General features: G+C 49.5%; 10 protein-coding genes across 10 annotated transcripts; 5 read left to right on the top strand and 5 right to left on the bottom strand.

Moving 5' to 3' along the window:
• Nucleotides 1-1,502: 1,502 nt before the first annotated feature.
• Nucleotides 1,503-2,987, bottom strand: N7473_008646 (uncharacterized protein; the record flags this gene model as incomplete). Its single annotated transcript, XM_057154586.1, has 5 exons — nucleotides 1,503-2,087; nucleotides 2,145-2,353; nucleotides 2,499-2,535; nucleotides 2,592-2,875; nucleotides 2,927-2,987. 5 exons carry the CDS (start codon nucleotides 2,985-2,987, stop codon nucleotides 1,503-1,505), a joined length of 1,176 nt encoding a protein of 391 aa, XP_057005716.1.
• A 1,155-nt stretch (nucleotides 2,988-4,142) lies between these two features.
• N7473_008645 (Oxidoreductase short chain dehydrogenase/reductase family) lies at nucleotides 4,143-5,072 on the bottom strand (the record flags this gene model as incomplete). Its single annotated transcript, XM_057154585.1, has 4 exons — nucleotides 4,143-4,232; nucleotides 4,290-4,590; nucleotides 4,678-4,973; nucleotides 5,025-5,072. The coding sequence occupies 4 exons, from the start codon at nucleotides 5,070-5,072 to the stop codon at nucleotides 4,143-4,145; spliced, it is 735 nt and encodes a 244-aa protein (XP_057005715.1).
• Nucleotides 5,073-6,671: 1,599 nt separating this feature from the next.
• N7473_008644 (short-chain dehydrogenase) lies at nucleotides 6,672-7,472 on the bottom strand (the record flags this gene model as incomplete). The annotated part of the gene is made up of 1 exon (XM_057154584.1): nucleotides 6,672-7,472. One exon carries the CDS (start codon nucleotides 7,470-7,472, stop codon nucleotides 6,672-6,674), a length of 801 nt encoding a protein of 266 aa, XP_057005714.1.
• A 673-nt stretch (nucleotides 7,473-8,145) lies between these two features.
• On the top strand, nucleotides 8,146-8,790 carry N7473_008643 (NADPH-dependent FMN reductase; the record flags this gene model as incomplete). Its single annotated transcript, XM_057154583.1, has 1 exon — nucleotides 8,146-8,790. One exon carries the CDS (start codon nucleotides 8,146-8,148, stop codon nucleotides 8,788-8,790), a length of 645 nt encoding a protein of 214 aa, XP_057005713.1.
• Nucleotides 8,791-9,569: 779 nt separating this feature from the next.
• Nucleotides 9,570-10,621, top strand: N7473_008642 (uncharacterized protein; the record flags this gene model as incomplete). The annotated part of the gene is made up of 5 exons (XM_057154582.1): nucleotides 9,570-9,611; nucleotides 9,677-9,832; nucleotides 9,891-9,994; nucleotides 10,059-10,375; nucleotides 10,431-10,621. The coding sequence occupies 5 exons, from the start codon at nucleotides 9,570-9,572 to the stop codon at nucleotides 10,619-10,621; spliced, it is 810 nt and encodes a 269-aa protein (XP_057005712.1).
• A 5,179-nt stretch (nucleotides 10,622-15,800) lies between these two features.
• N7473_008641 (uncharacterized protein) lies at nucleotides 15,801-16,676 on the top strand (the record flags this gene model as incomplete). The annotated part of the gene is made up of 3 exons (XM_057154581.1): nucleotides 15,801-16,147; nucleotides 16,214-16,443; nucleotides 16,501-16,676. 3 exons carry the CDS (start codon nucleotides 15,801-15,803, stop codon nucleotides 16,674-16,676), a joined length of 753 nt encoding a protein of 250 aa, XP_057005711.1.
• A 787-nt stretch (nucleotides 16,677-17,463) lies between these two features.
• Nucleotides 17,464-20,704, top strand: N7473_008640 (ATP-dependent 6-phosphofructokinase). The gene is made up of 4 exons (XM_057154580.1): nucleotides 17,464-18,329; nucleotides 18,405-18,866; nucleotides 18,941-20,084; nucleotides 20,268-20,704. Exons 1-4 carry the CDS (start codon nucleotides 17,589-17,591, stop codon nucleotides 20,312-20,314), a joined length of 2,394 nt encoding a protein of 797 aa, XP_057005710.1. The 5' UTR covers nucleotides 17,464-17,588; the 3' UTR covers nucleotides 20,315-20,704.
• A 71-nt stretch (nucleotides 20,705-20,775) lies between these two features.
• isn1 (IMP 5'-nucleotidase ISN1) lies at nucleotides 20,776-22,688 on the bottom strand (the record flags this gene model as incomplete). Its single annotated transcript, XM_057154579.1, has 8 exons — nucleotides 20,776-20,979; nucleotides 21,042-21,181; nucleotides 21,247-22,041; nucleotides 22,205-22,352; nucleotides 22,411-22,425; nucleotides 22,489-22,509; nucleotides 22,574-22,584; nucleotides 22,664-22,688. 8 exons carry the CDS (start codon nucleotides 22,686-22,688, stop codon nucleotides 20,884-20,886), a joined length of 1,251 nt encoding a protein of 416 aa, XP_057005709.1. The 3' UTR covers nucleotides 20,776-20,883.
• Nucleotides 22,689-23,852: 1,164 nt separating this feature from the next.
• N7473_008638 (uncharacterized protein) lies at nucleotides 23,853-24,572 on the top strand (the record flags this gene model as incomplete). The annotated part of the gene is made up of 1 exon (XM_057154578.1): nucleotides 23,853-24,572. The coding sequence occupies one exon, from the start codon at nucleotides 23,853-23,855 to the stop codon at nucleotides 24,570-24,572; it is 720 nt and encodes a 239-aa protein (XP_057005708.1).
• A 250-nt stretch (nucleotides 24,573-24,822) lies between these two features.
• Nucleotides 24,823-26,823, bottom strand: N7473_008637 (putative MFS quinate transporter; the record flags this gene model as incomplete). Its single annotated transcript, XM_057154577.1, has 5 exons — nucleotides 24,823-25,902; nucleotides 25,971-26,041; nucleotides 26,117-26,174; nucleotides 26,253-26,442; nucleotides 26,546-26,823. The coding sequence occupies 5 exons, from the start codon at nucleotides 26,821-26,823 to the stop codon at nucleotides 24,823-24,825; spliced, it is 1,677 nt and encodes a 558-aa protein (XP_057005707.1).
• Between the last annotated feature and the right edge of the window lie 1,167 nt (nucleotides 26,824-27,990).

Raw genomic sequence — 27,990 nt, 5'->3', positions numbered from 1 at the left:
AAGGCCTCTAGCCGCGCGCGTTGGTAGTAGATGTGAAGAATGCGCAGGCATACAAAGCGGAATAATATCGTTTTCTGCGCAGATTCGGTCGAAGTGGGGTTGTAAGGTGGCTCCCGTGGCGGTCAAGAATCAATAGTCGAAACCGGCCTCGTACGCGCGAATTCGTGTGTGGGATAAATTGCTTTTGTAGCCAGCGAAGGCCTATCTCATGGGTAGTCCAGCCGTTCTTCGAGACCTCAAACCGCCAGTCTTTTAGTAGGTTATTAAACCAACCCGCGATGGCAACTTTGCCCTTAAAGATGATACGTGGCGGTAGCGAATAGCCATGTGCGCAGATAGCTTCGATAGCAGTAACCCATTCGCGGTTCCCTGGCTGTAAGATAGAGCGCGGACCGTAGTATTCCCCTCGAATAACCACCTTTTGCGCTGATATAAGGCCCATCGCGAATCCAGTCTCATCAAAGTTGTAGATATCCTCTGGTTGGATACCCGTTGTCATCGATCACGCGTTGTACGGTCGCCAACCACTCTCGAATCGACTTGGATCTTCATTTAGAGCACGCTGGTAATTGTATCATCTCGAGAAGCGTGAGCGAATCTCTTCGCGCCGATTAATAAACTTGGATGGCCAATTCTTGCCTACTATAGGCGAAGGGTCGGTTCCACGCGCAGCAAGAAGGATATTAGCCATTTCTTTTATAGTGGTGGGCATAGGCGCTGCTCCACGTGAATCCATAGAGAGAATCCATTTCACAAGCAAATCCTCTTCTAGTTGGGTCAATTTATGACAATTTGCGCGTGTGTCGACGCGTGAGGGTAGGCTCTTAGCCCGTCGAGGCAGGTCACATAGAACATACTGAATTGCCTTGCAGCTGCACGAATCGATTGAATTGACCTTTTTGAAAGGCTTGTAGAGCTAGCAGGATCCTGCCCTCATGCCCAGTCGCTTTTTGGCGGGGTTCAGTGCGTTTTGGCGGCATAGTAGGCAGTTGAAGTAGGTAAGTAGGTAAAAGCGCGAGATTTTTAGTGGGTTGTTTCAGTCGGTAGTGGATTACGTTAACTAGGGCAACTGTGCCCCGAGCTTGGTAGTTAGACAGATCACATTGAGCAGAGTTTTCCCGCTTCTCTACCCCTATAAATATAGACATGATAACTAGTCAGAATACCATCGTTTTCATCATCGTCAAATCTGCTACCTGGTAGGATTACTAGTGGACACGCCTATTTCATCTTCCAACAGCATCATTTAATATCCTAAGGACGAAATTTGAATAAGAGATTGGAAAAATAATTTTTAATAAAGCGAAATCCGGAGTAAAATTATATGAGTACGCAACAACAAATTGTGAAGATAGATATGTGAATTCACTCAGATGATATCACCAGCAAATAAGAGTCTTTATAAAGGTCCAGTATGAAGCATAGCAGAATCCACGAAGCAACATTCTCACGGAACGGATCTCCTATTATCCATCATATTCCAAATCCGAGAACTTCTTGTATTAGACAAAACTTGGCATAATCCGGTAAGAAGTTATTACAGCGTCCAACCTATTCAAGTAGTCTAGCTCATAGTCAACAGCAAGGTCGTCCTGGACCCATATCTGCTGGAGAATGTTTGGTAGTCCATGCAAGCTCCTCAAACTCGAGGTATGTGTTGCTCTTTCAATATGCTCGAGAATTCTCATTCTTCGCTCATCTGTCCGAGCCTCGCATCCAATAATCAGCAGCGGAAAGGCCGGATTGAAGGCCTCCAGGTCGTCGAGACGTAAATACGCCCTCTCAACCATTGCGTCAATTTGAGGGGAGGTTCCTGAAAAGTTCCGCGATGCTCTCTTAAGGTAAATTAGAGCAGCTAGTTTGAAAAGCTCTATTGTAGCCACCCAGGCTGTGCTCAGGCCAGACATGGTATCCGATATACCTTCTGGTGCCAACGGGACAATATTAGTTATCCTGCTTTCGAGGCAACGCAAGGAACTTTCGTATTCGTCGTTGTGGTATAGTAAGTCTGTCGGTTGTCGAATCATCTCGAACATGAAATACAAACATCGAAGAATTTCATGTGAGCAGTACGACACATCTTTAACCTATCTCATGTTAGATAAATAACGGTGCAGAGATGAATGTTAATTCTTTAGACTAACCTTTCGCAACTGGCAAGTACCCTGGTCCACAGGTACAGAATTTTTGATTCCTTTAATAGACTCTTCATTTATAAACCAGTGTCGGATACTGAACCGGCTCATGACCACATGATACTCTACCCAGCCTAGAAGTCCGGAAAATTCGCGTTGCAAATATCGGCTGTCAACGCATGCGTTGTCGATTAAACGTTTAGCTTCGCTCAAATGACCTAGAATGCAAAATCCGGTTTAGCAATGTCTTTGAAGAATCAGGCCACGTATTTCACAACAAGGCAGCACAAGAACCAACACAGTAGACCGGATCAATCGTTCTAGGCTAAGCAAGTAGAAATAAATAGACCACACATCACTTACAGAACCACACGGATACTGCATTTGGCATTCCGAGGATCTTGAGCGTTGGTAAGTGTTTGTTCAAAAAAGACATAGACCCAAGCTCGAACATACCTCAAGGTGGCACAGTATCATATTAGCCGCAATATGCTGAACTACCGTGAGACTTTCAAAACAGGGAGTGCAAGATGTGACCAGTGCACGGAGAGCCCGCGCTTTGAACCGAAAAACGTCTTCTTGCAGACCATGCCGGTGGAACGTCGAGAGCGCCAACGCCGATTGTAGCACAGCCATAGAAGACGGTGAACTATCTAAAAGAGCTAGACGCACCAAAAGACTCAAGAATTTGTTCTCGTCAGGTTCGAAAATAGCCAGGGTGGAGGACGCAGTATATATAACTGCAAGTATTAGCTTGGTCAAATTCTACAAAATACTAGTAGTATACTTACAGTGGTCAAGAAGTTCTCTTTCCTTATAACCTAGGTTGATTGGGAGCCATGATAGCGCCATCGGCGGATCGAGTCTTTGAAAGGCAAATCCCTCATGGCTACCAAGTCCTATTTCTGGAGCATTAGTTGGGTGATAGGCAAATTCCGTGAGAGAGTCAACCTTGATTCATCCGTAGGTAATGGTGGAGCTGGATATCCCACGATGTCGCATTTACAAAGCTCGTCTGGGAGACACTTTTTGCCGTCCCAAATCCATCCTGAATGGAATGAGTCAAGCTCCGCTTCGTGTTCGTAGCGTTTGGCCACGACAGCCGCAACCCATACTGACATGGTATATTGGCCTTGGCGCACCTGGAACAACGTGGGCGTGTGCGGTTGCAAATGGCTCTGGAGTCTGTAGCGCTTGAGTAAGTAGGGCACTCACTCAAACGACAGGGGACAGGGGACAGGGGAAAGTACCTCTGCAAGCCCAGCATTCGTTCGCATGCATTGTGGATTGATTCCTTGACTGCGTAGGTTGACATAAAGTGTTAGGCATAAACAAAAAAGTTGCCATGTTTTCTCACTTAAATGCGCTGCACGGTGGAGCGCATTCCTGATTATTAATGCGCACTTATCTTTCCGCTTTGAGAAAACCGGCAACTTTTCTGTGTCTTGGCAATTTAAAGTGGACCCTCGCTTTAGACCGCCAGAGTTTGGTCCAGAACCTTAAATGAACACAATTATAAATCACAAGTTATACAAGCCCGAGGCCTCCAGCGAACCCTCCACCCCTAGTCTCAAAAACTGGACGCCACCGGATAGCCCAATAATGGGGTCGGCCGCGCCTCGTGCTACCGTGGAGGATCTTAAGCATCTTTTTGATGTGCTTGAAAAGGCGTTGTCTGATCTTACCATGAGTGATGCAGGAGGTGAGAGGGCCACAAGCCCAGGTCCGGAAACTGCAACGCTCCAAATACCCTTCTCCAAATGTCAGGCCCTCACCGCTCTCGCTGGTGAGGGCCTTCCACAGTCTAATCAAATTGCAGTCTAATGATAATTTTTCCCCTACCTACCAACCTTTGATGCTATTTACAGCGCCATCCCCTGTCTGTCTATACAATGAAGTGGCTGGCCGTCATCAAAACCGTGATGAAGCCGCACTTTGACCGGACAGCACACCGATCGAAGATACACGACCAAGAAATCATTTGATACTTCAGCCTTGAAAAATCCTTCACCACTTCTCCACATACGGCCGCAGGTCCATCTCAAACGCAAAGGTCGTCCGCGGCTGCGTATGCAGATGCCAGTACGAGTTCGCAATCTAGAGCACGTCCATCAGCTTGCTAGCCAAACCAATTGTAAAGTAGCTTCAACTTACAGCGTCAGGACTCAGCATAGCATCCTCATGCTCAAATGTCCAGCCTTTTGTGCGCGGGATTTCGATAACCCCATCGATGATGGCGTGAGACACATGCACGCCCTGCGGTCCAAACTCGCGGGCGAGAGACTGCGCCAGGGCGCGCAACGCGAACTTGGTGGAGGCAAAGGCTGCGCACTCCGCGGACCCTCTCATGCTGGCCGTCGCGCCGGTGAAGATCAAGGTTGGCGGATGCGGTGATGTATCTCTTGCCTTGAGGAGGAGTGGCAGAGTCCCCTGGGCGAAATTGAAGCCGCCCTTTCTGTAGATACGGTCAGTTTAAGATTCGATGTTAATCTTCGATACGAAACAAAATGCGACGAAGTAGATAGAAGGAGGGGAAATGTACGCCTGCGAAGCAAGAGCACCCGAATAATCTTCCTCCGTCAGCTCCAGGAACTGTTTCCGCACAAACCCGCCGCCAGAATTAAATATTGCCGCCGCAAGAGCAGAACCTGAGTACTGGGTCGCGATCTGGTCAAAAGCGGACTTGACGCTGTTCGAATCGGCGAGGTCGGTGCTGATGCCCACGGCCTGGCCGCCACCAGAGTTGATTTCCTTGACGACTGACTCATAGCTGGCCGGGTTCCGGGCCAGAAGAACCACAGAGTAGGCTTTGGCAAACCGTCTGGCGACGGAGGCGCCCTGTGCTGTTGTTAGGGTAAGGGATGAAGCCCGAGACAACAATGAACGCACCGTTCCGGGACCGACGCCGGCAATGATTGCGAATGTCTTGGAGGCCATGTTTTGTGTTTTAGAGTTGTAGATGAAGAGAGTGGTCTTGAGTCAAGTTTCAGGTTTTAAGTTGAGCTGCCGAACTGGGCGATTATAAATCGTCTATTTCGGTCGCGTGAAATCGCCGACGCTTAGAAATGCGAGGATCTTCCGGGGATTGTTCGTTCGAGTCCAGGATCCTTGGGTTCCAGGAACTTCGAATGCCTTTTCCTCGCCCCATTCCGACTATATTGCGCAGGGCATTTGGGCAGTACTCATCACAGGTTATCCCTCTAGCGCTATGAGACCAGTGGCTAGAAGGGCCTGTAGACTTCCATACCTCCTCGTATTCGTGACATTCTTTGCCAGCTCAAGCTGGTTGTCTGGGGTGACTAGGTGAACTAGGAGTCTAAGGGTCACGCTAGTCAGAGCTAGTCAGGTTGAAGCGTTTTGTGGTATATGTTATGTCGGTGGCGGGAACCCAACCCACGACTCCCAGTTTCATAGCAAATCCTCAGCAAAATCCCTCGCCTAGGAGCCTACTCGGCGTGCGTACCACAGCACAGCCGCTACCGACCCTAATCAATCGTAGGCATAGCGGCACGATCTGTTACCAATAGTCGCAGGCGTATCGGCGCGACTAGTTGTCGACAAGGTAGCAGTATGGTGCTAGCATATTCTTCACATTCGGGCTGTACGGTGCCAGCTCGTCTCTCTCGCAGCTATATCGGCGAGTTTGGTTCTCGACGGGTGGGCAGTATGGTGCTAGCATCTCGCAGGCACATCGGCACGAGTATAGAAGTCAAATGCGTTGCAGGCAAAGTCGTTGGATCGCACGATGGGGCCAGGGAAACCCAGCTATCTTATCGTCTCATACGGGGACACACTCCAGGGACACACGCCCACAGGCTGCAACCCCCGTTAGATGGTAGCACGGTGACAGCGTATCATGGTGTGTAACAAAGATAAGGGGAAGCAGAAACCTTAGCAAGTCCTTGTCAGCGCGCATTTCGTGGAGTCGGGCGGGCGTGGACGCGTCGGGAGACCAATTCAACGCGTCCACGAAACCACTGCGACCGGGGGATTCTTGGTTTCTTCATCAGAAGTCGAGTACTGACACCGGACACCACGAGAAGGTGATAATCCATCGTCCTGAGAGCTGACAGCAATGCTCTCATCCAGCGTGCTCGCAGGAGGCATAGCGCCGAAGTGCTTCATCTTCTTCTATAGATCATGATCTTCTGCAGGGGTCCACGGATCCCAACGAATTAAGATAATTTGCGATTGAAGTAGATAGGCTACTTCATCCATGGATCGTCGACGATATACGATACGCCAAAGTGATCGCATTAACTAGTCATTTACTTTCATACAGGGATACTGCCAAGACTAAATGCCAGGTTAGAGTAGCCGTAACCGGTATAACATTACGCAAAAAGGAATCCGGGATTGTATCGAAGAGAACAAGGTTGCGAAACTTATTTCGAGCGGACTGGTATCTGCTCCCAGCACATGTTATTCCGCAAGCCAACAAAACAGAAACCATTTGATGAAGACAGGAAAAACAGAGCCAATTCCAAAAAAGACACTAAGTCCCTAAAGGCATTTACCATTTCAAGGAAGCAAGCATCAAGCAGCTGGGAAGTGCCTGTATCCTACGTCCTTTACAAAGGTCTGTTGCCAAGGTCCCTGAGACTTGTGCTCGGCGAGCTCGACATAAAACTTTCCATGTGCCTCGCCACTGATCTTAGAGTATGCAGGAGTCCCATCAGCCTTCCGCTCATCGGCATAATAGAATCTGCGTTTCGTCAGTTTCAAAACTGCCAGAGGGAGGGAAGGAAACGCATACTTGAAGCCTTTATCAGAGTATGCGGCAGCGGCAGAGCGCATGATGTGGGCCGTTGCAGATTTGCCCACACCACCATCCAGAAGACTTGCAATTGTGGTCTCGTTGAGTATGTTGCCAGTGTAGATGAATGTCTTGGACCTATGGTCAGGGAGTCTGTCGAAGCTTAAAGCCGCCTGTTGTGCAGCGACAAACGCACTAGTCGTGTTGACGTGCAAGTCTCGACTAAAGTCAGCCAAGGGAATAGATAAGGGGTCCGCTGGATTGTTCGGAGCGCCGGCAGATGCTTCAAGTGTGTCAGTGGATTTCGATAAAAGGCTTCCATGAGGAACATGCTCACCATTGTAAACAACAACACTTGGCAGACCGAGCGATGCTTTGACTTTCGAAAAGATGCCCTTCACGGAATGAGGATCCGATAAGTCGGCGGAAATGTGGACCTGGTCCGCATTGCTGTCTTCTTCCTTTAGGCTTCTAGATGCAAGGGCAACTTTGTAGCCCTTCGCGGCAAAAGCCCGAGCCACATGCTGGCCGATATTGGGTCCCGAGCCGAGAATGAGAATAACCGGTGGTGTACTAGCCATATTTGAGTTTGTATGAATTGATGAGAAAGAACGACCATGAGGAAGACATATAAAGTCTTATTATATTTGCTTCAATGATCAAATAGCAGTTCCTTCCGTGTTATCAATCCGCCTGTTCGCTAGTTTTGCTCCGTTTGCTTGAACTTAAATCATAATCTCCTTCTAAGCTGACGACCGCTCTGCGGGTGGGTCTCCGGGTGGGTCTCCGAGCAAGTGAGTTTTGTTTGCATCCTAGTTTGTGCTGTTTGAATCGATGACTATAACCAATCAACGCCCCAATGCTCAGGCGGGTTGCTGCATAGTCCGTGGTTTGTGATGATTACTAGGGACTAATAAACGCCGATGAAATCATAAGAGAATTCAATATCTAGCTTACCAAGCGTTCGGTTTTCTCGGGTGCCGAACTGAATAATCCATGTCCTGATGCTCCCGCCATTGAAGTATACCGGTACTTTTAAGCAGACCAACCCTCGATTTATTAGAAATCGAACCATGGGTACAAAGACAATATTTTATAAAACTGACGACACTCCTGTTCTCGGAATCTTGTTTCTATTAGTGCAGAAGGGCTTGTCAAAAACCCGAACTTGACAAGAGCTCTCTATGCCTCGTCTGTTCTTTTGAGGGACTCGAGATCTTTCGAAAGTCCTCTTACATTCCTCGCTCACGTACGATGTCTAAGGTCGCTATCATCACCGGCAGCACACGCACACCTCGCGTGGGAACCAGTGTGAGTAACTGGGTGCTGGAAACGCTTAAGAGCCGACCCACCGCTGGCCAAGAGTCCGATCTGGAGCTTGTTCCCGTGGAGATCGCCGATTACAAGCTGCCGATATTTGACGAATCGGTCATCCCAGCCTCGGTGCCGGAGAAGGCACAATTTCAGCACGAGCACTCCAAGCGATGGAGCGGCGCGATTAAGTCGTTTGCGGGGTACATATTTGTTGTGCCCGAGTATAACTTCGGAGTCGCAGGTGGATACAAGAATGCGATTGACTACCTGTATAACGAGTGGATCGGCAAGCCCGTCATCGTGGTCTCCTACGGCATCCAAGGTGGAAAGACAGCGTCCGCGCAGTTGTCCAGCATACTGGAGGCTATGAAGCTCCGTGTGGCGCCGACCAAGATTCAGCTAGACTTCCCAGGTGGGCTGGGGCCAGAAGTATTCGGTGCCATGAACGAGGGCATTCTCGGGAAGGACACCAAGAAGTCGTGGAACGAGGCCGCAGTGAAGGACGAACTGTTCAAAGGATGGATTGAGTTTGTGGGACTGCTGAACGAGAAGGCTAAGGAGGATGCTCAAGCCGATAAGAACTAGAAGTAGACTGTTATCTGGGTTTTATCCCTTCTTTGAGCATGCGATGCTCAGTTCTCGTGCCGTACGATGCTTGCAGGACGCTGTTGGACATTTTGTTTTAAAATTAGAAATATAAATTATGTGTAAAATTTCCCACTCCGTAACTCCGTAGGGGAAAAACAGAAAGAGGATTGTTCATCTCACTACTCGTATCTTGCCTTGCTTGTAATAAAGATAGCAACGGAAGATAGGAGCTTATATATCTAAACAATATAAACAAAAAATTAAATAGATACCTAGATCGAATGACCTATACGCACCCTTTATATGGCGCCGCTATGTAAAAGGTACATGGCGGTTATGACGGTGTGGAGGACTCGTGAAGAGAACGATTTGGATTCCTCAGCCTTGTATAACTTGTGATTTATAATGCTGTAGTGTGTTGTTCATTTAAGGTTCTGGGCCAAACTCTGGCTATATCTAAAGCGAGGGTCCACTTTAAATTGCCAAGACACAGAAAAGTTGCCGGTTTTCTCAAAGCGGAAGATGACTGAATGCTCACTTATCTTTCTGCTTTGAGAAAACTGGCAACTTTTCTGTGCCTGGGCAATTTAAATTGGACCCTCGCTTTAGGCGCACCATGTAACATCATGACGGATTTGAAATCAGCAAAAGCGAGCAAACGATGCTCAAGGTCGATATATAAATACGTGCGCTATTGCAGCTCTTCTGGGTTCATCAACTCTCAGAGTCATCCTACAATCCCATCTCAGTCTTTATAAATTTTATAAACCATCACAATGTCTTCCTGGGTGATTACCGGAGTCTCCCGTGGCCTTGGCGTACGCTCTCATCCCTGCTTCACGCACAAGACTCGTGGAACTAATCCACATACTTCATCGTCTAGTTCGAGTTCGTCCGCCAGCTCTCTGAAGACCCGGCCAATGCCGTCTTCGGCCTCGTCCGCGACAAAGCAGCCGTCGAATCCAAGGTTGCCGCTGAAATCGGCCGGAAAAATATTCACATCATTCAGGCCGACACCACGGACCCAATGGCATTGGAGGTGAGCTAATGAATAATACATTAAAACCGAAGTCGAAACTAGCCTAAAGATTTCGCAGAAAGCAGTTCAGTATGTTTCGGAGAAGACCAATGGCGCCCTTGATTATGTCATAGCCAATGCCGCGCTTCAATCTAAGACTGCGCTGGTTGGCTTTGATACTCTGTAAGTTCTAGGCGGAGTGACCAAGGTCCCTGGGATAGTTGATTTGGTATTAATTTCTCAACAGGAGCCGCGATCCAGAAGCTCTTGAACAAGATGTGATTGACCACTTCCGAGTCAATACCATCGGCGCCGTCCATCTTTTCAATGCTTTCATGCCCCTGATTTTAAAAGGTCGGGCGAAGAAAGTGATTGCCATCTCCACGGGCATGTCGGACCCTGAGATGACACTCAAAGCCGATATCTACCAAGCCGCATCCTATGCAATGAGCAAGGCAGCCCTTAATATGGCCATGGCCAAGTTCAGCGCCTTGTACCGTGAGAAAGACGTCCTCTGCATGGCTATATGCCCTGGTGCTGTAGACACTGGTAGTCTTAATATTGGTATGTAGTCGTCTTGACAACTGAAATGGAATGCTTTTTGCTAACGTTATGGTAGAAACGGAGGAGGAGGGACGGTTGGCTATGGCTATGTTTGGGAAGTTTAAGCAATATTCACCCACCTTCCACGGACCTATGAAACCAGAAGCCAGTGCCAAGTCGGTCTTGGCTCTCGTGGATAGGGCTACTGTTGACGGTGGTTATGCAGGCGTCTTTCTCTCTCATACGGAGTCTAAGCCGTACCTTTAAGACTGTGTATCAAGAACTGTAAGGCTAACAGATAATGTTAATATGCTGATTTGTTCTTGTGTCCCATTTAAAGTACACCATGGACCACGGCAGATACGTGCCTTGGCTAAAAATTGCCCTAAGTGGGGCTATAAGTGGGATCTCTACTCCGTAGAGGGTTCCTGTCAAGGCATCTACATTTAGATGCCTGGAAGGGAAACCTCAACACAAGTAAAAAGGCTTATTCAAAAGACATATTTCAAAAATATTACATACGGGTTTGATCAAAACGATTAATTCGTAGTTGGACATACGAAGAAGGTATAAGAAACAGTAATTTATGAGCACATGTTGGTAGATTTATCCATCCTAATTTAGGAAGGCGTGAAAATTTTATGAATATGCGGGACGTGAGGGTCGCTCTGCGGGTGACCCTCTAAATATTTTATGACCCTCAGGTGCGGTGAGGGTCGTAAGCTTACGACCCTCCTCTGGAGGGGCGGGTCGCGGGTCGCGAGGAGAGACCCACGGTCCGGGTCTTGACGAGGTCTACATGGTTCCCTTTACGGTGCAGTCACACGTGGTCCAGGAACGCCTGTTCCTTCAGCCTGGCTCCATTGGCCCTGGGCGTCTGTAACACAGCTCCAGGGTACCCCCGGTCGGCATGCCCGAGTCATTCAAACTGTCGGTGGCGTACACTTTTTTTTGTCTAAAAATATCGTTGTATTCTATATTGTGGAGAGTTAGTGAGGTTGGCATGTAACGATGCTGAAATATATTTTGAATGTATTAAGTAGTTGCACCATATGATGATGACGATGATGACGATGATGATGATTTCATTTGCCCGATTTAGCTCGCTCTAAGTGCTGTTGCTATGCGGGAGTGCTGTCAGGCGGCCCAGGCCTGCCGACAGCTTTAAGGTGGTCGCCAGCCCACTGGACGACTATTTATTGGGCTCGCGGAGCGAGCTCCTGATTGTTCATCCAGAATATATGCAAGCAAGCAAACACTGTAAACAAAAAAAATCCAAAACGAACGTCTACCCCCAAGGCCGTTCCACAACACGGGCTCTCCTTCACTAGACAACCCCTTTCTTCCCACCTATCTTCTGCCCAGCCATCCGGGCTGTCAGCTACCGCTCTCGCGTTCGCTTGCATCAAGGGAGTACAGTGGACCTGGCACTGCACTCCTATCGGGCACCATCCTTCTTCCGTCACACTGTCCTGAAGGGTCATCCTATTTTTCGTCGCCGTCTTCCACGCCGAGAATCATTGGGTCGACTGTCTGGTACTGGCTCAAGAGACACGGCCAGACCATGAATTCGGCCACTATTGTGCGGGCCTCCAGCCGTGCCAGGAGCTCGTCGCGTCGAAGAGAGACTCCGCAGTCAGATAGAGCGTTTCTCATCCAGTCGCGCTCATTCGGGAGCAGCGGACTTGGCGATGCAGTCACGCAACCATGAGATTAGCGTGATTAACTCCGGACATGACTAGAGAGTCTCTAACTTTCGGCTTTCTGCCGTCCGTGTTTCTCTTTTTGGCTGGTTTGTGGATCAAGTTGAGAAATGTTTGTGGTACCCAATAACTGCTGACCTCTAGCCGCTGTTCGTGCTTGAGATTCCGAAAGGCAGATATGTAGAGGCTCTCAATCGATACGCGGTACATTTGAACAAACGAGAACTGAATTGTGATCGCTCTTCAATTGACAATGCGGTGTCGATAACTCACGAAGCGAACGAAAGCAAGTGCATTGATCAAGATGGTCGACTGCACAGACTCTGTCTCGGCGCTCAAGGAACCCACTTGGTGCGAAGGTACGTGTGGCAGTGTGTGACCAACACGCGGGTCAAGTCCTGATTGGCCGTGTTTTCGTCATCGAGCACATAGGATTAATAAATCATCGCCTATTCTCGAGGATATAGAAAGACCATCTCATCAATCCTTTAGGAAGCAAAACCCTAACTGGAAGTAAAGGTGGCAGGTGAGGAAATACGCCAAGCTGCAAGGGCGTTGGGATATTTGGTGTCAGTGGACATGGGGGATGTCGTACCTCCTGGTATGGCTTCCTAGGATATGGAAACGAGTAGTAGCCTACAACGCCATAAACTTTTGTTTTTCTGACACAGTTGACGTACGGAGGAAGCACACAATTTCGCGAAATCTCAATTGGAGGATATATTATTACGGCTTAACTTTGTAGACAGCTCCAACACTCTAGGTCGTTCCTGGTTGGTCAATTGTGTGCTGCAACTGCGCCAGTCAGGCCAACATGAACCAAATAAGTACCCTAATTGGATTCCGAGCCGATCTTACAACAACCAAGTATAGGACAAGAGACGTCAGTGATCTGCTCGACTGGAGATAGTAACGAGGTGGAGTCTTTTGGCTTTCATGATGCATTCTCACTAGAGAATTTCGCGCGCCCGTAAAGTACCCCTCCTCGCTCATCACTATCACATGGCTTAATGCATTCCGGATTATAAAGTCACAGCAAGCAGAGACCCAGGCTTTGATCTCAGAGAATATTGCTTTTCAACCAATATCAGGCAACAAATCGAGTGAGCAGTCCCAGCCCGCAACATCTAAGACCCCAAGATTACATGGATTCACTGACAGGAAGTACTCTCGGTCAGCCCTGACATGCCAGGTATGGCTAAAATTCGGGGCTGGCCAATATTATCAAAATCTGTGCTTACGGAAGTTTTCTAAGACGAGGTGCAACACTTGCAGGTGACACTTAAAAAGGAGGACATTGTTTTGGACAAATGGAACAGAGACGCAGGTCCGTTTGTTTATACTTCATGTTTCGCGTTACCCATCGCCATTCTCTCGACAAAAGCTTGTCTATTGCGACCATACAGATGCTCAACCAATCACTACACACCCTCCATTTCCTCTCCCAACCAACCAGCCAACCAACCAACCCCCCTCTTTTGTTTTGGCTAACCAAGCAAATGTTTGTAAATTTAATATAAACGAAGATATTAATTTAATGAACCCATTTGTTGAAATTAGAAGACAGAATTGGGCGCGTGCCTAAAGATATTCGGGCCCAGCCCTGGGGGGCACATAGTAAAAAAGTCTTGGCAAAAAGGGGGGGAGATAAAATCTTCCACCCCCCCCCCCCCCCTCTTAAGTAGGTTAAATCCTGAGACATTTTGATCGGGGTTTCTGGATCTTTTATCAGCATAGTCTGAATTATCTGTCAATTAAATTAGATTACAAAATATATTAGTAGAAGGGCTAAACTTTAAGGGGTCTGGTTTGGTGGTGGATTTTTTGATGGGGATACATAATACGGCTACTGTTCCTAAGTCTAGGGTTATTACCTTAGCAATCTAGTCGTAGATTGGTCAGTGGAACATGCTTGCGGGCAGACTGGTCAACATACTAGCGGGTTGTAAGAAGATACTCTATAAGTCAGGATAGAGGCCTGTCAATCAGGTAGAAGAAAGGAACCAAGTCAATTGCTCTGAAAGGCCAAAGACTGTTTCTTGAGGAATGTAAAACCTCTCCAACTTGGATCAATTTATATACAGTCATATCGCTCAAAACAGGAAGGAGATGTATCCTAGGTAGGGGAATGGGAGCGGGGGAAATACGAGGCTTGTGTAGCCTCTACAAGGGTCTTCCTTGCAGGAGTTCGTACACGTACTAGCAGCGAAGCCCCAGCGAACCTCCACGGAAAGCTTGGCGGCTTACCAGGGTCCAGGTAGCCTGAGGCATCAGAATTTGTGAACAACGTCATGTCAAGTATATTGTAACAGAAACCTATGCCGTCGTGCCCCTAATGAGGTTAAAATTAGGAGGGGAGTATTATCACGGGCCAGTGCCCGATGTTAGTCACGTATATCACGGACCTTGGCATGTTGACGTGGAGAACGCGCAGGATAAAGTTCCCCTCGTTAAGCTTTTTGTAATCAGCATGTTGGCCTACCCGGTGTGCCTGAAATATATATCTTAGTTGGTGAACCTTCAAAACCCTACACTAGGCTGTTGATGCTTTCTGTAACATATCTACGGATACATAGTACACCTAATTAACTTATGAAAACAATCTTTTGGGTATTACTACGCCTGTGGCGCTATGTTTATATATAGGGTTACCTATCCAGACTACCCGTAAGTCAACATTTCCAAGTCCATCCCACGTCAATTAGAGTACAGCTAATATATTGCTTCATATAGCCAAAAATATTGACTGCTTATATACAACTGGGCTTGTGGTTTAGTGGTATAATACTCCCTTAGCATGGGAGTGGTCCGGGGTTCGATTCCCCGCGAGTCCAGCTTTCTTTTTGTCTTTTTGTGGTCCTCAATGGGACCTGGGATTGTTAGTTTTTTGGTCAGGAGTTGATATGTGGCGCTAAAACGTCCCGAGACTAGCTTCTCAATCAGATTGATCCACCATCTGATGATATCCACTGCGTTTATATTTGCCGGTTGGATTTGCATTTTTTGTGTAGCCTGACACGAGCAGAACACTAATCACTATTCCATTCATAATCAGGCTAAAGAAATTGACAGAAGCAATAGTCTTGCTCTTTTCCTCAATATAGATCTACAGGAAAAAACCAAACGGTTGAGCCCCTCAGAAAGCTACAGTATCTGGATTCGGCGTTCTTATGCAGCGAGAGAGATGCTAGTCCATGATGCATGGCCAAAAGTACCAGGCGTACCACGGTCCATTCAATCCAATTATGCAGCTATAGACTCAGTGTTTCATATCATTCGTTGTTCCATATGCCCATTTGCTGTTCTATGACGTAGGCGACTAACCCATGGGTTGCTGATCAGCCGCCAGTGGAGACTCCGAACATCCCCGGAAGATAGCCTATTCGTGGATCAGTTCGTGGAGGGGTTACGCTCAGCTAGCGCCGAGATCTATTCCGAAGACTTTCGTTGTCAATCGCAATTCATGGTATGCATCTGATGTTTTGGATGGACGATGAGCTCCACCGTTCTCGCAGGTCAACCAACGATAGACTATTCTCCAGCACGGAGTGATGCAAGACGGCATGCAGTAACAAACCTACCTGGGAGAAGTACCATAGCAGTGGTATTTAGGCAAGGCTGATCCTCCCTCCAACATGTCCTTTCTATCTGGTGGTCTACCACTCTTGATTCTCTTTTGTTGAGGGAACCTACTACTACTACTATATATTCCACGCAATTCGCTTCTATCTAAGCTGCACACGATGGCACTCAATGGCAAGGTTGCTTTGATCACCGGGGGCGTCAAGAACCTTGGAGCAGAGTCAGCGCGCGAACTTGCAGGTGTTGGTGCGGATCTGGCCCTCCACTTCAACTCTGCGAGTAGCAAGAAAAATGCAGCCGAGCTGGAAGCCGAGTTGAAGCAGAAGCATCCAAACTTGAAGGTTGCATTCTATCAGGGCGACCTGACCTCCGCGGCTGCCGTGGACAAACTGTTTGATTCGGTTCTCAAGGACTTTGGCAAGATTGACGTCGTTGTGAATACGGTGGGCAAGGTGCTGAAGAAGCCGATCACCGATATCTCAGAGGAGGAGTATGATTCGATGTTCGCGTAAGTTGTCATGCTGCTAATTTACTGTCAATATTGGTGCTATGGTTGACTTGTATAACGGGATAGAATCAACTCCAAGGCGGCCTTTTTCATTCTTAAAGCAGCTGCCCGCCACATCTCTGATGACGGCAAGATCATCACTATCGTGACTGCTCTGCTGGGTGCTTTCACAGGATTTTATACCTCCTATGCCGGGTCGAAGGCGCCCGTGGAGCACTTTACCCGAGGCGTTTGCAAGGAATTGCAAGCACGGCGTGTGAGTGTGAACAATGTAGCTCCAGGCCCGATGGACACGCGTAAGTTATGCCAGATTATTGTCGAGTATGAATGTGACTGGGGCTGACTCGAAGTAGCATTCTTTTATCCCCAAGAATCGCCTGAAGCGGTCGAGTTCCACAAGAGCAATGGCATGGGAAACCGCTTGACCATGGTCCAGGATATTGCACCAGTGATTCGATTCCTGTGTACTGACGGGGCGTGGATCACTGGCCAGACCATCTTTGCGAATGGCGGGTACACGACTCGTTGAGGGATGGACAGAATGTTCTGATGTCAGATGAAACGGATGATATATAATGTATTGGAGATGAACCCATCAAGCAGTTTTTCGAAAATGAGTGCGTCAGAAAGTAGGGTCCTTTGGCAAGAGCAAGACGTTAACAGCCTGGTATTTCAGGCTCACAAAACAATTGATGGCACAGAAGGCAGTGGATCCCGGAGAACGGAGATAGTATTAACCCGCATATATTAGTCATTATTATGCCCACATAAATTGCCAGATAACTAGGGGCTTTATAGCAAATCAGACTTGTTGATATCCAATTGGTGCGCACCATGATTTACTAAGCAGTATTTCCGTCTAAGTTAGTTACAATGCTGTCACCTGAGGTCACCTGGCTGTAGAGTTGCCCTACTTCCAAGCCCTAACGTCGTCATTTGGATAGGCATGACCCCCTGAGTCACCTGACTGAGCTGCCCGCCCTAAACCCAAAGTAGAAAGAACGGTGACATCAGACCCCGACTCGTATTGAATGGCGTCGCCAGTACGGAGTACTTTTTTTTTGGAGGGGAAAGTTCAACATAACAGCTTCAGCCAAAAGGCTCCCAAAGAGCCAGAACTTGTCCTTCGTCACCTCCCCCAACTTGCTAATCAACCTCTTTCAATCAAGTTCCAATCGTCATTGTTTTGCCCCTCCTTGACAGCTGCCAACAGGTCTATCCGGTCTGTGACGAAATACCTTTGGTAACCTCCCCACTTCTGCTTTGTCTCACCGGAATTGGGTTCAACCCCCTCCCACTGGCCGTCATTAGCTTTACAGCGTTTAACTGTGGCCAGTTTCCAGTTCAATCTGATCTCGTCTTTCATCCATCTCATCAATCCCTTGAAGCGGTTTGTTCCTCGACCTCTCCCCGGGAAGGTCGACCCTCTTCAATTCCAAACATGGAGCCCGCCAAGCATCCCGTCGATCCCCCCAAGAAGCGCCGCATCGGTGTCCTCACTTCTGGTGGTGATGCTCCTGGTATGAACGGCGCCGTGCGGGCCGTTGTCCGTATGGCCCTGCACTCCGATTGCGAGGCCTACGCCGTCTTCGAAGGCTACGAGGGCCTGGTCAATGGCGGCAACATGATCCGTCAGATGCATTGGGAGGATGTCCGCGGCTGGCTGTCGCGCGGTGGTACACTGATCGGTTCTGCTCGAAGCATGGCCTTTCGAGAGCGCGCTGGTCGTCTGCGGGCGGCTAAGAACATGATTCTGCGTGGCATTGATGCTCTCGTGGTCTGCGGTGGTGATGGTAGCTTGACTGGCGCCGATGTCTTCCGCGCCGAGTGGCCGACTCTGCTGGCCGACCTCATTGCGGCTGGTGAATTGACCGAGGAGCAGGTTGAGCCCTACAAGGTTCTGAACATCGTTGGTCTGGTCGGTTCCATTGATAACGACATGTCGGGTACCGACGCTACCATCGGCTGTTACTCGTCTCTGACTCGTATCTGTGATGCGGTCGATGATGTGTTCGACACTGCGTTTTCGCACCAGCGAGGCTTTGTCATTGAGGTGATGGGTCGCCACTGTGGATGGCTGGCCCTCATGTCCGCCATTAGTACTGGCGCAGACTGGCTGTTCATCCCCGAGATTCCTCCTCGGGATGGCTGGGAGGATGACATGTGCTCCATCATTACCAAGGTATGTTCCCGAACAGAGAATCAGTGGCGTATACAATCAAATAACTGACCAATTGCTTTTCTTTCCAAACAATAGAACCGCAAGGAGCGTGGCAAGCGCCGCACGATCGTCATTGTCGCCGAGGGAGCGCAGGATCGCCAACTCAACAAGATTTCGAGTTCGACCATCAAGGACATTCTCACACAACGACTGGGCTTGGATACCCGCACCACCGTGTTGGGTCACACCCAGCGAGGTGGCGCGGCTTGCGCTTATGACCGATGGCTCTCCACTCTGCAGGGTGTTGAGGCCGTTCGTGCTGTCCTGGAGATGACGCCTACCTCGCCATCGCCCGTTATCACCATCCGCGAGAACAAGATCATGCGCACTCCTCTTATGGAGGCAGTCCAGGCTACCAAGGAGGTCACCGAAAAGATCCACGCTAAGGATTTTGCGGCTGCCATGACTCTGCGTGATGCGGAGTTCAAGGAATACTATCATGCTTACCTGAACACAGCAACCCCGGATCACCCCAAGATGATCCTCCCCGAAGGCAAGGTAAGATTGTGAAGAAATGGCATAACTCGATCCGCTCCTTGGGGACCAGATTCGCTGACTTTTCCGTGCTAAAGAAAATGCGCATTGCCATCATTCACGTCGGTGCCCCCGCTGGTGGTATGAACCAAGCTACCCGCGCCGCCGTGGCGTACTGTCTGACCCGCGGACACACTCCCCTTGCAATCCACAATGGTTTCCCCGGTCTTGTCCGTCACCATGCCGACAAGCCGATCAGCTCTGTCCGTGAAGTTCGATGGCTTGAGTCTGATAGCTGGGTCAACGAGGGTGGTTCAGATATTGGTACCAACCGCAGCTTGCCTTCGGAGGATATGGAGGGCACTGCCAAGTGCTTCGAGCGATACAAGTTTGATGCTCTCTTCGTGGTTGGTGGCTTTGAGGCCTTCACTGCTGTCAGCCAGCTACGAAAGGCTCGTGAGAAGTACGATGCTTTCAAGATTCCTCTTGTCGTGCTGCCCGCCACCATTTCCAACAACGTGCCTGGTACCGAGTACTCGCTCGGAAGCGACACCTGTTTGAACACCCTAATCGACTTCTGTGACGCCATCCGGCAGTCCGCCTCTTCGTCTCGCCGCCGTGTTTTCGTGATCGAGACCCAGGGAGGCAAGTCTGGCTACATCGCGACCACGGCCGGTCTAGCTGTTGGCGCAGTGGCCGTGTACATTCCAGAGGAGGGCATTGACATCAAGATGCTCTCACGCGACATCGATTTCCTGCGCGACAACTTCGTTCGCGACAAGGGTGCTAACCGTGCGGGCAAGATCATTCTCCGCAATGAGTGTGCCTCAAGCACCTACACCACACAGGTGATTGCTGATATGATCAAGGAGGAGGCCAAGGGCAAGTTTGAGTCGCGTTCGGCTGTTCCTGGTCACTTCCAGCAGGGTGGTAAGCCTTCGCCTATGGACCGTGTCCGCGCCCTGCGGATGTCCATCAAGTGCATGCAGCACATCGAGTCCTACGCTGGCAAGAGCCGGGATGCTATTGCCGCGGATCCCTTGTCGGCTACCGTCATCGGTGTCAAGGGCTCTCATGTCCTCTTCTCACCAATGGGTGGCGAGACTGGACTGGAGGAGACCGAGACTGACTGGGAGCGTCGTCGTCCCAAGTCGGAGTTCTGGCTCGAGTTGCAGGATGTAGTCAACGTCTTGTCTGGCCGCTCTACCGCTCGGGCTGTGGATACCTGGACCATCTACGACAGTATGTAAACCACCAACAATCTCCCATATCTTTCTGGAAATTTGCAACCCATTGGACCTTTGCGCGTTTGCCCGTCATCGGATCTTCAACCAGCACGTTCATTGTGCAACGATGGTGTTTTCGGTTTCTCTCCCCCTTTTTTCTACTGGATGTTAACTTTTTTCGCTTTTCTTCCCCGTTCAGATCCCGCTACGGTTCACGTTATTCCTTCCGTCCCCAGCTCTCCTTGAAGGAATCACCCATGACTTGGTTCACCATTCTTCTGACCGTCACCGGAAAATCAGCGACGCCTGACCGTCCTCCGCGGAAGCTTCGGCCTTCGCTTTGATACCAAATCTGCCGTTTTTCAGCTGAGTTATGTCTGCTGGTGACGCTCTTCATTCACCTCAACGTCACCACGATAGACGCCTCCCATTTATGCTTGTATGATGATACGCCACGCACCGCCCAGATGCCATATTGACCTGGACAACATTCGTGCTTAGTTGTGAGGGGCTGTGCTCTGCTCTTCTCCTTGCCCTTGTCTGTCCCATTTTTTGTGTTTTTTTTTGGACCCTGGCTCCAAACGTACAGACAGTTATCGCAAGTAGATCTGCAAAATACAAAGACGTTTAGCCAAACTCTGCTTCGATTGTAGATCGGTCATCTAACACTTTACTCAGTGTAAAGTTTGAATTAACCCAGCTTAAGATGCTTGAACTGGGTATGTTGCATTACTGTTATAGACTAAAAACTGAGATTGCATGCTGCATGCTACATTATTATATCCATGAGAGACAGACGCCTATATGCTTTCCCCCTACTTGGATGGGTTGACCGCACCTTCCAACTCATCCAAGAGATCCACAGTCTCTGCAGGATTGGCAATCCAAGCGGTTGTCGAAGCCAGTCGGGCCTAATTAGATATTCGAGTGAGCTCATTTAATCGTTCGAATTGAGATCAATGTTTGTTCATACCTTGAAGTCGTTGGCACCCGCAGACAAGAATTGATCGCCAATGTGAAGCGTCTTGGACGGATCGATACCACCAAAGTATCGCTGGCAGGCTCGAACACCCCAGGACTTGTCACCGATATCGACAAAAACGTCATTTCCGCCTATAAGCCGAGAGTTAGTGATGCAATCCTCCTCGAATTGAGTAAAGATTCGGAGAAAAACTTACCGTTAAAGGCGCAGAATGGAAGTCGCGCACCGACCGCAGATCGTTCTACGGTATTCTGGACAACGAGGACGGTCTCCTCAAGTTGTTCGCGGTTAATCCGAACTCCATTAACGGGGTAGACACCCACAGCACGATCCTTCCGCAGAACCGCAGCTGGAAGGCTGAGATTCGTCGCACAGGCTCGCAGAGCGGACTCGGCGAGATCGAGAAGTTCTTTGATATCATCGTCTCGCCACGCGCGCATCTCATCGAGTAACCATTCCTCCCTCGGCACATAAGTCAATCGGACATCCGACTCTGAATCAAAACGAAATAGGAAATTACTCTCCCCACCCATAACGATGATACCTTGTTTCTGGGCGGGGGTCAAGCTAGTTGACGCATGCACCGCATCTAGCAGACCCTGCAGGCGACCATAATATTTCGGAGCCTCTTCGTACCCGGCCGCAGTGACGATACCCACCTTACGGCCTTGCTCGAGAAGACGCATGATACGTGGGATAACGGGGTTATCTGCCGTGAGGCAGGCGCCGTCATCGTAGAGGGTTACATCTCCGTCGAAGGTGACGAGCTGGACCTCGCTGGAGCGGACGAGACCCTGTAGTTGGGCGGAGTTTAGGATGAGTCGGATATCGTTGAATGAGGGCGCGACGAATCGGCGCCGGCTGATGAAGCGGCGCTGATCTTGGTACTTGAAGGCATCTTCTAGATGTAGGCGTGTGAAAAAGGTCCCGACTGAAGGCACCAGTAGCTTTAGCTTGGATTTGCCGGGGGCATTGCGTTCGTGATGTTCGACTGTGGGGTGGAGTGATTAGCAATCAGTATTTTGGATAGAATGGGTATGATTCAAGTGGGATTGATGCCTGATTGACGGTGGTGATCATCACGTCAATGGGATAGTTATTGTGTTGCCTAGTGGATGATCTGATCCCTAGAGGCGAAGCGAGGCTAGACTTACTATGATCGAGAATCAGGTTCTCGACATCACGCATAATCTCGGCATAGCGCTGGTGAGTATCAGCAGCAACAGTGTTGAGCCGCTCGCTGGATTCTTGCGAGATGGCGATGGGCTGGGAATGCAGCACAAAGGGGACTGCGAGGAGACCCTATTTTCTTGCTTAAATATCGGGATAGCATACAATAGATAGTAGGTTAAAGGCGTACCTTGATCCATTCGATCTAGAAACATCATCAATATCAGCATTAAATCCATAGAAACCTAGGTGAATGGTGAGGACATACCAGTTGATCGCGGCGATGAGTCTACCCCAGAAGATGGAAGTCAGTGAGGGGGGCGATCCTGTGAGGGGAAACCAGTCGGGCGTACCTTGAGGGCATCTAGTTGGTGGCAGATCAGCAGGCAGGAACATTAAATGATTACGCCATTTGATGCAAATCAGCAGTTGGAGAGGCTTACATTCAACACGATAGCGAGTCGTCATGGTTGTTGGCTGATTTGCTTTAGTTTGGAGGTGTGTCGATCGATCAGGAAAGGTGTCCAGGTGGAATTGAGGGGAAATAATCCAACAATAACAAGCGGATGAGATGCGAGTGGACAGCCGCCCCGGTGCACGTCCCTCCGAGATCCTAATAGGGTTAGTACGGCTATATGGGAATCAACTGGTCAATTTATTGAATTACTGCCCACCACCAGGACAGCAACATGTACATACGTCAATAACTATTGTCCGAGTTTAGCTAGTCACTCTCATCAACTGGTCGGTACAATTCCGCAAGATAATCCTTGTAGAGTAGACTAACTACGGGCATCACAGAGCCGGGCCAACCACAGCAGTTCTATTCATCACACTAAATCAATTAAGTTGGTTAGCTTACCCCACTAAGGTCGTAAATCCATCTGACTCACACTGTCTCATGCTTGAGTCAAAGAAGAATCTGAGGAAATTTCCCAAGAACGTCGTTAGTTGACCCCATAGTTAGATGATTGTAGTTCATCTATTGGGTCAATATGAACAAGTGAGGCTTAATTCCTACTATCTCCATTACCCATATCCCCGATTGGAGCAATCAAAGATCCATGTAGCCAAGGCACACCGCTCAGCCTTGTAATCCTCTCACCTTGTCAAGGGAAGGTGCATTACGAAGTGGCGGTCGCTCACAGCCTCGGCGAACGGTCGGAAATTCCATTGGGTGAATTAAGTGATCAGTTACTTCGTCGTATACTGCCTACTCTGGTTGAGGCTTCAAGCGAGAAAAAAAAAGCCAAGGTCTAGATGGCCCGACCATCCCAGGATCTTGGATGACGGATTTTAGGATTACGAATGCCTGATGAGACACGATGACTCTTCAGGCAGCACTGCCACGACTCTCGCTCGTGTCCAATACGATTCGGATCTTGGCCTCCGAAATTGAGTACGAGGTATCGAGTAGTGAGGGACATAGACATGTATAAATGCGTGGCCATGGATGCCTGTATGTATAGGAATTCATCAACCAGGCAAAGACATTCTCAGCATACGAAGTATACAAAAGCTCATAAATTCATTTCAATCACCCACCATCCTGAACGAACAACATCATCACCGTCCTCAATATTTAGTATGCTCGTCGCATCAAGGCCATCATTCAACACTATGTCTTCCACAATGGACACCCCAGATAAACACAATCCATTCGACGTCCCTCCACCCTACAATCCCTCTGAAGCAGGAAGCTCCAACCCCGAATACCCCCTCGACGAAAAAACCTTCCTCCCCCCAAACTCCTCCGAACCAGGCCTAGCAATAGCATCAACCCTAACCCGCGGCCTCCAAGTTCCCTCCCGCACAGCAGCCACAACATCCGGCTTCGCCTACCCAGCCGAGCTACTCGAATACGGCATCTCGCAAGACCACTGGGCCCAATTCACCCAAGTCATCGTTGACGAGGCCAAGCTTTCGCGCCAACAGTGGAGTACCGTTATTGGCAAGGGTCTCGGTACACTTGCTATTGGCGGACTGATGATTGGAGTTCTTAGCGCTGTCCCGGCGATTTTTGTCGCGAGGAATGCGAGGAAGAGGCAGGAACAGCGGAATTTGATTGCTGCTATGGCTGGTGTGCAGGGGGAGAGGCTTTCGAGGCATATTTCGAGTTGGAATGAGACATTTTTCAGGCCGAGGGGAGTCGTTATAAGGGTTGATTTGCCTGATGAGTATATAGGGGATATGAGTGGTATGGATCTTCATCGGACGGATCGGAAGTGGGCGAGGTCAGACCAGGAGGCGAAGGAGAAAGCGGCGCTTAAGGCGAGGATTGTTATTATTCCACTGGAAGGCGAGGTTTCGGGTCGTTCTTCGATTACGAGGGATGATAGGAGACAAGAATAGGCTGTCTAAGCCAAGGGTTTTGTTGATTGTTGGTTGTGTTCTATTTTAAAAAATGGGCAAGGCGTCGGGCGCATTCTGATTATTGGCTTTTACATGTTGAGAGTCTGCTACAGTTATAATAGTATCCAGTGATTTCATGTTTAGAATCATGTTCAAATTCAATTGAATTCATCATGGCATCTCTCATCAGATGACATAAGATTGCCTCTCTGTAGATCATCGAAATTAAAAAATGGATAAGATCCCCTTCTCAAACATGGGTCGACGCATCCTTTCGCTCCACATGCTGCGAAGTGCCATGCTGAGAAGTCATAGCCTCCATCTTCTCGTCAACAACCTGATCACGCTCCTCAGCATCCTGGTTACCGTATCGGCCAATGCGGTACCAAGGCAGCTCGAACAACCGGTCCATGCTCTCCAGAGATCGACCAGCAGTCTCGGGGATAGTGAACCAAACCCAGATACCACCGATAAGGGTGATGGCACCGAAGAGCCAGAAGGTTCCCTTAGGGCTGATACCGCCCTCGGCAACGGGGAGCAACATGTTAGGGACGGCACGGGAGTTGCCATACTGGTTGGCGAAGTGCAAGGTCATAGCCATCGAAGTGGCCAGGGCACGGATGCGCAGAGGGAACAATTCAGCCGTCAGCAGGTATTGCATCGAGTTCCAGCCAAGGGCCCAACCGAAGCCAGACAGGTAAATCATGGCGATCGCGCCCTCACTAGCGCCCTTCTTGCTTGCAGGAAGCTTGAAATTCTTCACCACGCCCATCTCAGGCACGGCAGTCAGGAATCCAGCAATGTAGAACATAGCGATAGCCTGCAAGGTGATTCCAATCAATAGTGCACGCTTACGACCGATCACATCGACCAGGAAGAGAGCACACATCACTGCTGCCACCAGTTTAATGATTCCAAAAACAGCCGTGACCAACAGGGTCTCGTTGCTACCAGTGACGCCAAGCAGTTTGAACAGATCAGGGGCATAGAGGGTGATAGATCCAGCACCCGACCACTGCGATAGAATCTGCGCCATCAGGGCCAGGTAGACACGGTAGAGGTTAGAGGGAATCAGGAAGGTCTCCTTGATAATACCCAGAGGACCAGCACCCAGAGTCGCTTCCATCTCGATTTGATGGGCTGTTTGAATCGCGGTAATCTCACGAACCACGTACTCATGGTCGGTTGGCAGATTTCGAATGCGGGAGAGGTTGGTGATGGCCTTCTCGAACTGACCACGCTTGATCAGATACCGGGGGGATTCATATTGGAAGAAAGAGAGACAGAAGATCAATCCAGCGAAGATGACGTGGAGACTGGTAGGAACCTCCTGCTAGCTGTTAGTTCTGCTCGGAGACATGCGGAAATAAAGCAGAAGCGAGACGAATCTGTCCTTACCCATCGCTTGTGAGTGTTATCGCCCATATGCACTTGACATCCATAGTTGGCGAAATATGCAAGCACAATTCCTAGGAAGGAATAATTGGTTAGAGACAGATCGATGTATTGTAAAGACCCGAGGCATAGTCCAATCGACTACGTACCGAGATATACGAAACCAGTGAAGACACAAGTGCAAAGACCTCGAATCGCTGCTGGGGCCTGGAAAAAATTTGTTAGTCGTGTTGCCCAGAATTGAATCGCAGCCAGTCAGCGTTTTGCTGACCCGTTGCTACTCACAATTTCCGCCAGATAGATCGGGGCGACGACCACGGTCTGTCCAACACCCAGACCAGCAATAAATCGACCGGCATAGACCGCACCGAGATTGCCATTGTTGCCCATGAAGATGGCAGCTCCAATGATCCAGATGAGGCAAAGCTGTCGAGTAGCCCAGATACGACCGATGCGGTCGCAAACCAGGAAAGCACTGCAGTGAGAGAGTCGAGTAGTTAGTACATCATCCGTGCAAGGCAAGACATATCTTGCGGTCTGGCGTATTCCCCTCCTCTCCTCATATTTCTTTCACTTACAAGAGAGCACCACCGACGGAACCAATCTGCACCATGGCCGAAACATTGGCCTTGATGTTGGTCTGCTCCACGGTGCTGTAGGAACTGTAGTTGATATAGCGCTGGAAATCCTTAGAGTTGAAGGCGCCGGAAATAAGACCCTCATCGATCCCACGGGCAGCACCCATCAATCCGAAAGAGACAACCGCAAACCATAGCTTCCAGTTGAAAACTTCCTTGGGCTCGCCCAGGTTCTTCAAGCGGAAGATGTTGACCGGCTTCTTGGCTCCGCCTGCCATGATGAGCTATTTGAGGGAAGAGAGCTCGATTTAGCAGGAAGTGAAGGGAGGAGGAAGAAGAGGAGGAAGAAGAGGAGGAAGAAGAGGAGGAAGAAGAGGAGGAAGAGGAAGGTGAAGTGAGAGAGGCGGGCTAGAAAGAGACAAACAACGGGGAAATCCAGACTTTCTTTAATACTTTTGGATCACACGATGATCCTCGCGAAAATTCTCCGTGGTACTGCGGGGGAAAAAATTCGGGGTACGGGGCCCCAAGGGACATGCAGCACGAAAGCTCGGACGACCACACGAGTCGGTAATTGAGCCAGTGGTAACCAGTCCAATGAGGAGTAACATCTGGACCTTGTTTGCCCCTCCTCTTCATTTTCTTTGTCTTTGCCCTCTTTCGGAGAATTCGATCCACCTTACTTCCGAGGAGCACGACGCATAAGCACCCCAGAATCTCCGATTTGCGAACGGCTCTAGAACACACAGCACCGGGGGTTGACCGAGTATCGGTGGGACAAGACGGGGTCGGCCAAGGTTGAGTGGACAGCGCCAAGGGAGCTTGGATGCCGAGATGACATGTATAATGGACGAGCTCCACGGCACGCAGCTGCGATTCGACGGCATCGCCGGGTTGGTTGGGTGATTCTGGCGTTGGGGCCCCGAGGGGTTGCAGCCGCGTTGGCCCCGGTAAAACTACCACATGGTCGCAGATGGTGTGGGGAGGGAATACATCGTGCGGGCTCGGCTGTGGTGTGCATTTGATGTGCATCGATCTGCCCTGTTTGGAAAGCCTTTTCGGCGATCCCGAGGCTGATATCCCTGGATTGGTGATTTTGGGCGCTTCTCTCTGGCATCAAGGCGACCGATTTCCTCCGCCTTGGCTCATTTTGCTCCCAGTTGACAGTGTTAATTGACTTCCATCATTTCTCTCTGGCACCCGCATTAGGAAGCCAGTGGGATAGAGATGAGACAGCAGTGGATCCTTGGCCCATGGACTAAGCAATGAACAAAGTTTGCCCTGGCTGGGGCTCGGGAAACTTCCGGTGGACGTGCCGCACCGCCAAGAGAGGGCGAAACTGGGGTTGGCCGGATTTCTTACTGATCCTGACACCCTGATTGGCTCATGGTCATAAGAGAATGGCAGGCCGCTGGAAGAGGTAAATCCGCCGTGTACTTGGCGTG

This window comes from Penicillium subrubescens (assembly GCF_028828155.1).
Source record: "Penicillium subrubescens strain IBT 31985 chromosome Unknown utg000006l_segment0_segment0, whole genome shotgun sequence".
In the NCBI taxonomy this organism is placed as follows: Eukaryota; Fungi; Ascomycota; class Eurotiomycetes; order Eurotiales; family Aspergillaceae; genus Penicillium; species Penicillium subrubescens.
The sequence above is the reverse complement of the archived record's forward strand: the minus strand, read 5'-3'. Positions and strand labels throughout refer to the sequence as shown.